Source organism: Amblyomma americanum, chromosome 2 (assembly GCF_052857255.1).
Source record: "Amblyomma americanum isolate KBUSLIRL-KWMA chromosome 2, ASM5285725v1, whole genome shotgun sequence".
NCBI classification, from domain to species: domain Eukaryota; kingdom Metazoa; phylum Arthropoda; class Arachnida; order Ixodida; family Ixodidae; genus Amblyomma; species Amblyomma americanum.
In genome coordinates this window covers 73724732-73737198 of record NC_135498.1, presented here as the reverse complement: position 1 = coordinate 73737198, position 12467 = coordinate 73724732, and the positions used below count along the sequence as shown (strand labels likewise).

Sequence of the window (12467 nt, the reverse complement as noted above, 5' to 3'; positions counted from 1 at the left end):
TATCTACTTATGAATAGCTTATCTTTTTTGGGGAACGCTAACAAGAGCTCACGTTTCCTGATTGTTTAGGCATCTCCGCTCTGCAACCTGAGAACCGCACACATCGGAAACCCAGCACGAATCTCGCGTGAAAGGGGCTAGAGCAGTGTACGCATTCCGGTTGGCATTACAAGGGGTCACGATCTTAGGCCACCGGTAAAGATCAATGCATTGAGATCGAAGAATGTTGCTGATATCTCCAGGAACCGCATTTCCGCCATCTCTTTCAAGGAGGTTCGACACCGTTTCACCATACCGATATCGAGCGCAACGAAATGGCGGTTCGAGATATGGATGGAACGTGAGCTGGCGCTCATTTTCGATAAACTTCGGTGCACCGTGCCCTTTTCTCAGGCTCAGTGATACCCAGGTGCATTTAGGGGACGATACCGAGCTGACAGACAGCATGTACTACCGGCGCACGGCGTGTACAGTGCTTGTCCACTGATAGACGCCTAGTGGCCGCATTCGACTGCGCGCACGACAGAGCAGTTGCCGCATTTCGTCAGCCGACACGAGGGCGGTCGATGTTCGCTACGGCGAGTTCTCGTTTTATTCCTATTCTCGCCCAATCTTCCACCTGCGGAAACAGGGGACCAGTTTTGCCCGAGTATAAAAGTTTGCGCATTGATGACGACGTGACCGTCTCGCAGAACACAACGCATATACGCAACAGGTGCTACTGGCAGACAAAATCAACAAAGCGACCCACGAAGCGAAGCGCGGCTTGGATGGGTTTCATCAAGATACCTGTCAGTCACTGAACCGTTAAATTTGCTTGTTCTTTTTGTTAACATTACATATACAATGCGAGCGCCTTTAATGTGCGCATAATATCGTGTGTCTGTCACGTGCAAAATATCCTGCCACCCAAAAACTACTGCCGTAAACATTAACGCACTCGCGTTAAGGAGCCTGTGTACAAAGAACTCGGCGTCGTCGTCGGCGTGGGCGCCGTGATCGGCGTCGATGTCGGCCTCGCTGACCATCCGCGAAAAATCCACAAAAATCTCCAGAGAAGCAAGCAGGTGAAGGGACCTAGATCACGTTATCTTGTGGTGTCTTCACAACCTGCCCACTGGATTGTAAGCAATCTGGCCACCGTGGCAGGTGGCAGTTAACCTAATGATTGGTCGCGAGAAGCGTGAGAATAGCAACCTGGATCTCACAACTCCACTGGTGGCAGCATCTGCCATTGCAGGGCAGTGGTGCAGCACTTAACCCCTGCACTACTGCTCCAGGAGTGATATGAGGACTCCCAGTGATCTATCAATGTGAAGTAGCGAATGATCCTCTCAACAAATATGGGCATTAACGCATTGAAGGCTGAGCTTTAGTGAACCCTCCACTTTTTGTTTCCGCGCTAAAACCCACTAAACCTTTCTTTAAATCTGTAGTTTGGACTAACAATTCTCACAGCACAAATTGCTTCGTCGTACGCTACGATGTACTACAGCAAGGGGATAGTCGGGTTGATGCGTTTGCACAAGTCCACAACGTACTCAATATAACTGGCGAAGCTTTTTCCTACCTGCTGCGCTCGCGAGTGGAGACGCTGCTCAGCACGAAGTTTTCGAACGGCCGGACAGCCGAATACATAAGCAAAAGTGGTCTTGAAGGCCAGGTGGTGATGTCCGACTCATGGTTCGGATACCACAGATTGGCAACATAAGTTGAGTAGAAGATTAAGTTGTTAAGGTTGAGATCATGATCTCAATTGTGTCCGCTCACCCGTTCGTGGGCTGACAACCAGTCCTCGACATCCTGGTCACAGCTGCCACTGAAGAAAGCGCGGTCTCGTTGACGTAAGGGGCCAGACCTGGTCAAAGGCGGAAGCGGGGCAGGGAGCTGCTGCTTCGTCTTAGCCTTTGGAACGGACACCTTGCGAGTGCGGAGTTCGAGGGCGACGTAGGAGGTGAGGATTATGACACCTCCACCAAATGAGTGAAGAGTGGATTTATTGATGCGTCAACTCGACCAATGCGTAAGGACGCAGCAGGAGAGGAAAGTCAGCCACAGGCAGCAGCATCAGCCGTACTCTCGCTGTAGCCACCAGCGATGACGATGAAGCGCGGCAGTGCTAAGTCGTCCGCATCTTCATCCTACACTTTCTCTCTCTCTCTCTCTGTCTCTCTCTCTCTCTCTCTCTCTCTCTCTCTCTCTCTCTCTCTCTATATATATATATATATATATATATATATATATATATATATATATATATATATATATATATATATATATATATATATATATATATACGTGGCCCGAAGACTAGGCAGGTACAAGGACGACCGGAGCACAGGGCACAGATCACAGCGAACACCAAGCGGATAGCGCACACATACCGCACACTTCCTCCATGTCGTCTTTGGTTGCACGGCCCCCCGGTCGAAAACGCACCGTCTCGGTGTACATAGGGCAGTGAAGGGAACTGCGGGACGTAAGGTTTGAGTCGAGAAACGTGCAAAACATAAGTCTGATGCTGGAGGACGTGGCACCAGGGAAGGCAGGAGCGATCTCATAGGTCACTGCGGTGACTGGGCGCAGGACACAGTACGGGCCGATATAGCGGGACAGAAGTTTTTGAGAGAGCCCCACGCGGCGAGTCGGCGACCAAAGCAGGACGAGGGAGGCAGGGGAGAAGACCATACGGTGACGGTGGTTGTAGAATTCCTGCTGAGAGGTTTGGGAAACGAGTAGCCGGGAGCGTGCAAGTTGGCGGCCGTGGTCAGCGCGAGAAATGGCGTCGTGGGCGTATCCAGATGGCGGAGCAGTAGAAGCGGGAAGCAGCGTGTCCAGAGGCAGCAGGGACTCACAGCCGCCCAAAAGATAAAAATGGGAGTAACCGGCAGTGTCATGGCGGGAGTATAGGTGTAGGCGAATGTTACATAAGGGAAAGCGAAATCGAATTATTCTCTCAGGAAATGAACTTACGTAGCTTACATACGTCTTACGTATCTTACATACGTGATACTAATCATTTCCTGAGAGAATTATCCGATTTCACCTTTCCTCATGGCGCATTCCTAGTTACCCTGGACGTGGCGTCACTTTACACTAACATCCCACATGACGACGGAATCCAGGCCATGGACGGAGCCTATGAAGAACACAGAATCCTAGACTCTCCCAGTCCAAGTGCCATCGAGACGCTTGCAAATTTGGTCCTTAAACTTAACACTTTCGAATTCAACAACTCATATTATCTCCAATTTCTCTGTGCTATGTTTCTTTTTTGCATGCCTGTAAACCAGCCTTTTCATCTGGTCCTCCTATGGGAAGATCATCTGGTTTTAGCGGCTCTCGTGTCACCATGTGGAGCCACTTTGGGCAGTCTTAACCTGTGCCACATCGTTCGGCCGTATTTCGTAGTCGCACGGGGCCGCACGAACGCAGCCAGAGGGGTACAGACGCCCACAATTGGCCGACACTTCCCTTCTTTTGTTAAGCCCCACCAAGGTTTTTCTTTTTTCTTTGCTTTTTCGTTTTTCTTTACTTCTGTATCTCTCTCTTTTTCGTTTTTTTCTCGCAGTAGCGGCGTGCCCACCCAGCCCGGCCTCCCTCTTTTACCTCGTGCGTACGTGTGTTTGTGTGCAGTGAGTTCACGGGTACGCGACGTGCCGCCTTTGTTTCCCTAATAAGGCATAGGTGTCTCTTGTGTTCTGTTCTCCCGCCCCCCTTATTCATTTTCTTTATTTTTTTACTTCTCTTCTTTTAAGACTTTCTGTGTTTCAAGTCTCAAGCTATAAGAAAACGCGCCCATACACTTTATTATCATTCTTGAAAAAGATCAGTCCTCTGATCAAAACGTCGAGTAAAATAAAAATGTTTCCTTAAACGAAGCGTATATTTCCATGTATATATATATATATATATATATATATATATATATATATATATATATATATATATATATATATATATATATATATATATATATATATATATATATATATAATCACCAGAAATTTAAAAGCATAAGAGGATTTAATTCACGACGTTTTGGCTGGAGGACCAGCATTCGACCTGACACTCGAAAAAGGCTGGTCGTCTAGCCGAAACGTCGTGAATTAAATCCTCTTATGCTTCTCAATTTTAGTGATTGGTTATTATATTGACCAAATCAGCTGCCAGAAATCACTTTCGGTATATATATATATATATATATATATATATATATATATATATATATATATATATATATATATATATATATATATATATACACTAGACACTTGTAACTTGTAGCCAGCCGTTAGTAATGTGGAACATATGCTCTTTACCAAAAGTAGCCAGGCTGCCCGGTTTGCTTCTCAGTTGTATAGCCGAACAGTTATCGCACCCATGAGACTATATAAATCACTGTCAGGTAAGGAGAACCCTTTTGCTTGCCTTCGAATACCTTTTGGTTTTTAGAAAAGCCGTAGGGGCTCCACTATATGAGGGAGAAGCAAGCCACGCAGCCTGGTTAATTTTGGCAAAGACTTACGTCATGGAGCGTAGCGAATTGATGAGTGTCAGTTTGCGCTCACCGCAAGCGCACGGTTTTAGAATGGCGCGAGAATTAGCCAGGATTTGTTGAGCCACAGTGGAGATTTAATCGCGTTTTCGAAATCTAAAGCTGATATGAATATGAGTAACGGCTGGCTAAAAGTCCATAATTACATTCAGGTGGCTATGTGTAGTAGTTACAAAGTCAACTTTAAGAATTTAGTTTATCATTTTCCGACTAAACGTGATTCGCCTGCTTTTTAACATCCGCCAAGATTGGCAACGCAATGCCGCAGAAAGCTTCCCTTTACCCCAAAAGCCCTAAATTTAACAATAGTTGGCGGCTTCCCTGAAACACCTGGCAAATTCCAATATTCTTTCATAACAATGTTCTACTCCTTGATTCGGCAATTCATGATTACTTAGGTTTCGACTGAGTAAAATGCGTTGTCGCTGTTGATGAAGACTCTATGTAGGGGTTGGTTCTATTCTTCGCATTTCTCTATCACTTGACAGATAATGTCAATATGGTCTATTGCAGCATTTACGAAATCTTACCTGGTCATTTAGCTCACTGAAGTCTAAACTGGTGCTGATTCTAGTTGGGATTGCCTTGGTTAATACCTTTCAGGCGACTAGTAGCGCATTTGCACCAATAAAATCTTACTGTGATGTTAATTATCGCCGTCAGTGCTTCATTGGTGGCCTGGTAAGCTAAATATAACGCAATATGCCAGATTGTTATGAGCCAGATAGCTCTGTGATTACATGAATTACATGTGCACTGGGCACATAATAAAACTGCCAGCAGTTATAAAATTAAGTTGTTCTGAGATGTTTCTATCAAAAACCAATTCCTATTAACATTCCGGATATTGGCAGCACATTCGGATAGCTTGCAAGAAGTTTCAGCTGACTCAAAGCAGAATTGGCTACATAAACCGCAATTGTAGAAGCGCAGCTTGTTGGCCCGGGCCAGTTGGTACATGCCCCAGGGGCCGTATTCCGAGTTGGTGTCATAAGAAAAAGCATCATAACCTGCCGCAGCGGCCACACCTGGTTGGTCAAAATACCGGATGCGGATGTCAGTTCGGTTGCGACTGTGAGCGGCGGCAGGATGTGCACTGCTTTGCTGTTGCCGCAGCGAAACGTCCAGCAGCGTCATTGCTTTCTGCCGATCTATGTGAAACGACCAATGCGACAGAAGAGAAATTCAGCCACAAGTTTAGTTGCGCATGGGATTCCAGAGTAAAGGATTAATATCAAAGCTGCTTTATTACCCAATGGACTTCAAAAAATAGAAACAATAGTTCAGGTACTCTTTCCTGCGCCGTAATGACCGGAGATGTACTTAAAGAAGGAAATATTGTACGCAATTACGCATGGCTTTTCAGTGACAGAAGGCGGGCGCTACAGCCGCCGACCGCCGATGTTAAATAAAAGGCAGCCAGGTTATTCGCAATAAGCGCCGTTTTACATTTAGCTCGAGGTGAAGAAGCAGCGGAAAGGAAAATTTGTGGCATGCACTCACTGTAGCTGCACAATGGGCGCTCTCCATGCCGTGCTGAACCAAGACGCCGTGACAACTTGCCGTCTGCAACATCGCAGAACGTAAGCTGACGCTGTGATCGGACTGTTCTTCCGACGGTATTTTAGATTTTTCATTCCTTTTATGCATGCAGGCACTGCGACAAGCGCGAGATCACGATCTTAGGGTTTTAATTTTTCTGCAGCTAATAAATAAGGATGAGCTCAAAAAATCTTCTTGCTGTGTTTCTCTTCATGTATGCGCTGAAAGACTTTGCAGACGAAGTTTTCATAGGTTCGCCATGGTACGAAGCGCACGCATTCCCACACTGACGTCTGAAAACTTACAGACTGACTCGCGAGCTCAGTGGAGAACCACATCACCGCGGCTATCGAGAATCGTAAATTAGCTGCGGTTTAACTACTGCTGAACCTGGTTACAGAGCGAAAGCTGTGGTGTATCGGGCCAGTAGACGCGGCTTGGCGTCTATCTAGTGTGCTTTCCGCACACTTGATAGGCAGCGCGCCCACCCTGCCACACTGTAAGGCGGCAGTTAAATTAATAGTTCATCGCGAGAGATTGGTCTTCCAATGAACGCTGTGGCCAACTCTACCGCCCTCTACCGGCGAATCGAAAGGTCAAAGGTCAAGGTCAAAAGTCATTGGGGGTGCGACACTATGGTGTACCACATATGATAAGGCCTATAGCTACACTTCACCTCTGGTTCACTTCAAGGTCAACCGGTAACGCACGGCGAAATCGGCCTTACCTAGGGTGGTGAAGCTATCGCTTCAAAAACCCTCTTTGGCATGTCAAATGCGTCGGTCTAGTAGCACGTCGCTGGTGACTGACCTTCCGTGTACATGAGCGGTTTCACGCTGCCAGGCATTACACACGGTCATGATGCAGGCCGCTTCAACAACTAATACAGAGTTCTAGAATAGGAAATGCATATTTTTGCGCTGTAAACGCTAGCATTTCGCTTGGCATTATGGTTTATGTTACATCATTCAAGACGAGGTAATTCCGGTGATAGTGGCCCCATCCGATTTGAATGGAGAGAACAGTTTCTACAGCAAACTGGTGCTCGTTAGGTCCAGGAAGTACCGGATCGTCCAGCGAAATAAAAACAGGCCAAATTTATCATCGATACAATCTGTTATAGGCTAGAAAAGACGAAGCGAAAGCCCCGTACCCAGTTTATAGCCAGTTCACGTGCCGAAAAACGCAGCAACACCGACGGGTTAACTTAGAAGCGAGAGGCTCCGCTTCAGAGCGCGCAGCCATGTTGGTTGTCCCTGAGCATCTGCTGCGTACGCTATCTGTTTGAGGTCACCGTACAGTTTTTTCGGCCATTTTCTCTGTATCCTAACCACCACATTCGCTTCCGGCGTTTGACCAATCACGTGTGACCGCTGAGGCAGATTATGACGCTTGTTATTATGGCACAAACTGAAAATATGAACTCAGAAACAAGCGGAAAAGGACGCGTACACAACGTATCCAGCGTTGTAAGTGTGAATTGCTTCTCTTGTGTACCTGTCCTGCTCTGCTGGTTCCTCTACCAGGTACCATACAACTGTGATGTCTGCATTTAAGAAAGATTCGGATACAACGAAAGTACAGTTTCAATAAACAAGCAAAAATAATAAACTTGGTTTCAGTGCTCACTGGGGCTTAGTGGTCATCACGCTCAGCTGAGGCTGAGAAGGTAAATGACTGGAGTTCTGTAACTGACCTGCCTATAGGATCTATACTGTTTTAAAATTTTGTAGATTGTATCTTAGGTATTTAATGGATGGTACCTTTTTCGAGATCTTCTTTTCTCTCCTCGAAACCTGGGCCGCCCGTTACATTATGCCATCCGGTGTACCAAGGGTCATTCTGTTTCATACAGTGACCTTCCGTTCCATAATCCGGTATACCTAATCCTGCATATATGTCATACCAGATTTTTCATAACGGTTCAAATGCGAAGCATCTATAGTGCGCTAACAGTCTCACAACTTTGTATAATCGCGACATCCATGTCCGGACATTTGCTTGTCACAAGGACAAATATTGGTTTCAAGAGAGAGGAAAACAGAAGGAGGAAAAGGCAAAGACTTTAACTAGGCGATGCACAGTAGGCTACCCCACACGTGGGGAGGCGAACAAATGGATAAAAGAGAAAGAAAGTGCGGAAAGGAAACGAGTTAATCACGAGACCATCGAGTCTGTCCCCGGAGGGCGCACACTTAAAGCGCAAAGTTTATAATCACGAACTTAACCCCATGTCTTTAAAAACATCAGAAATGCCTTCACCGCTTTCTTTTGTGTTGAGGTTTTATACCAAGGCCCGATAATCTTTATTTCTATGCGAGGACGAGAGTCCAAGCGGCGGAGCATAGCAGCCAGGAAGGCACGCTCTCGCTTAAAACGCAGCAGTCACAGATTAAGTGCCCGATCGTTTCATTGCATCCGCATCCTCACATGCTGGAGTGTCGGCCATTGCAATGAGATGGTATGGGAATAGGCATTTGTGAACGCCTCTCTCAGCCACAGGTGGCACAACAGCGTAGTATCACAGCGGTAGAGGCCGAATGGTATTTGATGTTGAAGTAAAGAGTCGAAGTGGTGCGAGCAGGATGTCTGTCCTCCATGGGTAGACCACAATGGTACAGTCAGGTTTCGGGTGAGCAGTTGAAGGTGCCCTGCTGCGTCAGCTCTTGTTAGTTGTATGCGGACATTGTTGGTTGTATTGTGAGCCGATCGAGCAGCACCATCAGCTATGTCGCTGCCAACAATGCCACTATGATCTGGTACTCACTGGAAGATGATTTCGTGATGATTTTGGTTTCAAGATTTTCAATATGCACTAACAAGAAACAGAAATAAAAGAAAAATATTTTATTTCTTGCAGGCAACCAGCGCCCCATCCAATGAAGGCAGATTTTGTTGAGATTCTTTGCCGAGTAGACTCTGTTGCCTTGTCGGGTATAGGTACTTCGTTTCTGCAAAGAGAAAGAAGAGAGTTCACTTTTACAGACGAGAGTTCACTCAATTCTCAGGTCAATGAGATATGCGCGCAATATTTATGGGCAAGTAAACCATCCAATGCCCTAATTTTTCTTATTATTCGAATGGGAAATATCGCTTCACTACTGCGAAAAACATCGGACGTGCCATGAAATGTGTATCATTTAGCTATGCAAGATTTGCATTGACACCGCGCCTAATAAAGTTTGACTAACCTGGAGAGCAGATATATGTTCTGAAACCTTTGAATGATCTGGTGTGCAGCTACTTTAAATCTTGAAAAGGCGCTTATTGACAAAAAACAACTCACACTTCTTCTTGCGAAGGAGGGCGCCGTAGTGGTATGGGCTGCCGAGGCCATAGCCGTAGTTGAGACCGTAGCCGAGGAGGCCGTGGCCGTATCCGTAGTGGCCAACGCCGTAGCCGAGCGTGCTGACGCCATAGCCGTATGCAGGAACGGCATGACTGATGGCGGCAACAGCAGGTGCGTGGTGAACAGTGGCAACAGCCGGAGCGTGGGCATAAGTGGCTACAGCTGGAGCAGCATGAACGGTGGCAACAGCTGGAGCAGCGTGAACGGTGGCGACGGCCGGAGCGGCAGCGACAACGGGAGCGGAGCGGTAGACACTGGTCACGGCAGGGGCGGCGTAGGCAACGGCTGGAGCAGCGTGGGCGACGGTAGCAACAGCTGAGGCAGCAGCCACCACTGGAGCAGAACGGTAGACGCTGTAGGCAGGAGCAGAGCGGTAAACGCTGGTATAGGCCGGAGCAGCGTAAGAGAAGGCCGGAGCGGCGTGGGCAACAGTGGCTACAGCTGGGGCAGCGGCAACGACCGGAGCGGACCGATATACACTGGTAACAGCCGGAGCAGCGTAGGCGACGGCCGGGGCAGCGTGGGCGACGGTGGCAAGAGCTGGAGCAGCGGCAACGACCGGAGCGGAGCGATAGACACTGGTAACAGCCGGAGCAGCGTAGGCGACGGCTGGAGCAGCGTGGGCGACGGTCGCTACAGCTGGGGCAGCGGCCACAACTGGAGCGGAGCGGTAGACGCTCACGGCAGGCGCAGCGTGGGCAACGGTGGCAACCGCTGGGGCGGCGTAGGTGGCGACAGCTGGAGCATGGTGAACGGCAGCAACGGCAGGAGCATGATATGCGGCGACGGTGCGGGTCACGGCTGGGGCGTAGCCGAGTCCAAAGCCGGTGACTCCGGAGTAGCCAATTCCGTGAGCGAGACCGTAGTGGCTAAGTCCCAGGCCGTAGCCAACACCGGCGCCGAAGGCAGAAGTGGCCAAGGCCAGGAAGACGCAGATGCGAATCTGGAAAAAAATTAATCATCCATGACCATAGAAATGTAATGTTGAAGCGGGCCTACGATAACTATGTTATAGGCTTACGCTATTTAATTCATGTGCACTGCTATGCAGACACAGTTCTCGCACCATCAATAGAATGGTCAACCTGCTGTTCTTTATACGTTCTGGAAGGAAGTCTTCATCTCAGACGAGCAAACGGGAGAGGCATTAACATATTTGCTTTGCTTTATTTTTTTCGACGTGTTTTCTAATTTATGTTATTAGAGTTGTGTTTTGCACAAAGTGTCACTTTTGGAGTAATACAGGTGCGGAAAGACGGCGCGTTTACTTGAAACTTTTTGCATGCAACAAGAAAAAATCTAAATCGGGAAAGCTTTCCAGTGCGGTTAGCGAAAATGTTTTGCAAAAGTGTAAATTAATAAAATCTAGAAGAAAATGAATGGCTATTCCACGAAAAACGACAATGATGTAATTATACGCATCCCTACAAAATAATAAATGCTGCGTTCCGGCGCAATGCTGCAGCGAATTTTAGCCAGCCATCCTCCTACGAATTTGAACCGAAACCCCATTCGCTATATTTTCTAGGTAAGTGTAACTTACGCGGAATAAAGGTAACCTATCTTAGCGCTTCCCTTGCGGAACATTAAGAGAACGTTTTCCAAGGTCTACCATAAAAGTGAGCTGCGCTCAGTATGCTGTTCAATGATGGCTTTCAAAAACATGTTCTATATTGTCGAGCCTAAAGAAACTATATCCCTCGTTGTGTCGTCTATTCCAGGTACGACATTCTTCTCTAAACGAATAAGTGAATTTGGAAGGGTTGGAATGTCAATATTTACCATGGTTAGCTGTGGAGCGCTGGTGAGAAGAAGACGAAAATGCTTCCAGTCTGCCTCAATGTAAGAGTAAGCGTGTTTTTATACACACACGAAGGGTGAGAGGGAACGAGAGAAAGTGGTCTGGGGCATGCAATTCAACTTCGATCGCATTTGTGCCTTTTCTCGCGTTTTTTTTTCTAGTCGCGATTCCTGCCAGTTCGACCCAAAACAAGGCCTGATAAAAACTAAACAAGCAGCGAAAAAAAAATTAAAGAAATGTGGACACAGCGGAGCTAAACAACATTCGAGTAAGCGGAAGAACAGCCTATCGATATGAAGGTGGCTGGCAAGGACCTTGCGGCGCGAAGAAGACGGGCGAAACACAACGAGAGATGCGGATCCTGGCTCGCACCCCGAAGGTCAACGAGCGTGGCCTTTCTCTAGTTTCGGCTATCCGTTACGTGACTTCTTTTTTATGCCCACCTTGTGAACGCACGGCGCCTCGCTCTTCCCGAAGAGCTTTTAAGTATTCTAGCGCGTGCGGTCGCTAGCACGCGCAGCGAGATCGCGCGGTAGTCGAGCGCGCGGTAAATGGCAGAGCCAAGGTTTCACAGATAGCGGCTGTGCTGGAAGCTATATCGCAGCGTCGTCGCCTGTGGAATCGAAGCTGGTGTTGACAGTGCGAAGCGTCGTGGTGGCACCTGCAAGCTTGCACAGGAGAGTATACTCGGCTTTAAGGAAAGTTCCTCTTGGCTTTTGGCTCAAGACGTAAATTTAGTTACTTATTTTTATTTTAGTGGCCTGTAAGAGCTGAAAGCGTGCGTGGAAAAATAAATTAGAGCTAGTGTAAAAAGCTGGTATCTGGCGAGAATCCTATGTACACAAGATTTTTATTAGACTCCTTTAACACCTAATAATAGCATCGATGTATGCACATGCCGTGAATGCGTAATAGTTGGCAACTGACATTGGGCTGGCTGTTTGCAAGCCACTTTTTCCAAAGGTACATACATTACTTACCAGCTCTTTTTTTTCTATTTCTAAAGCGTTTTTTAGCTAGAGCAAAGTGTTAATTTATTACAAACAACCCCACTTTAAAAGAAATTAACTTTGTTATTTAGTGTAATTAATGTCCTGAGCCCAGCCGTTGTCTACTTGGCTATTCGAGAAGCATTTACTAGCACAGGTTTTTGTTTTATTTTGTGCTTGTTGTGCCCAATTGCAGCCGGATACAACGTAGAGCCTAAGCGCCATGAT

At 47.1% G+C, this 12467-nt stretch overlaps 1 protein-coding gene across 1 annotated transcript; it reads right to left on the bottom strand.

Annotated features, from left to right (window-relative positions):
- Positions 1–8932: 8932 nt before the first annotated feature.
- LOC144121384 (uncharacterized) lies at positions 8933–11388 on the bottom strand. The gene is made up of 3 exons (XM_077654580.1): positions 11232–11388; positions 9387–10392; positions 8933–9051 (listed from the first exon to the last, which is right to left on the bottom strand). Coding segments are annotated over exons 1-3 (1011 nt in total). The 5' UTR covers positions 11235–11388; the 3' UTR covers positions 8933–9049.
- Positions 11389–12467: the final 1079 nt, after the last annotated feature.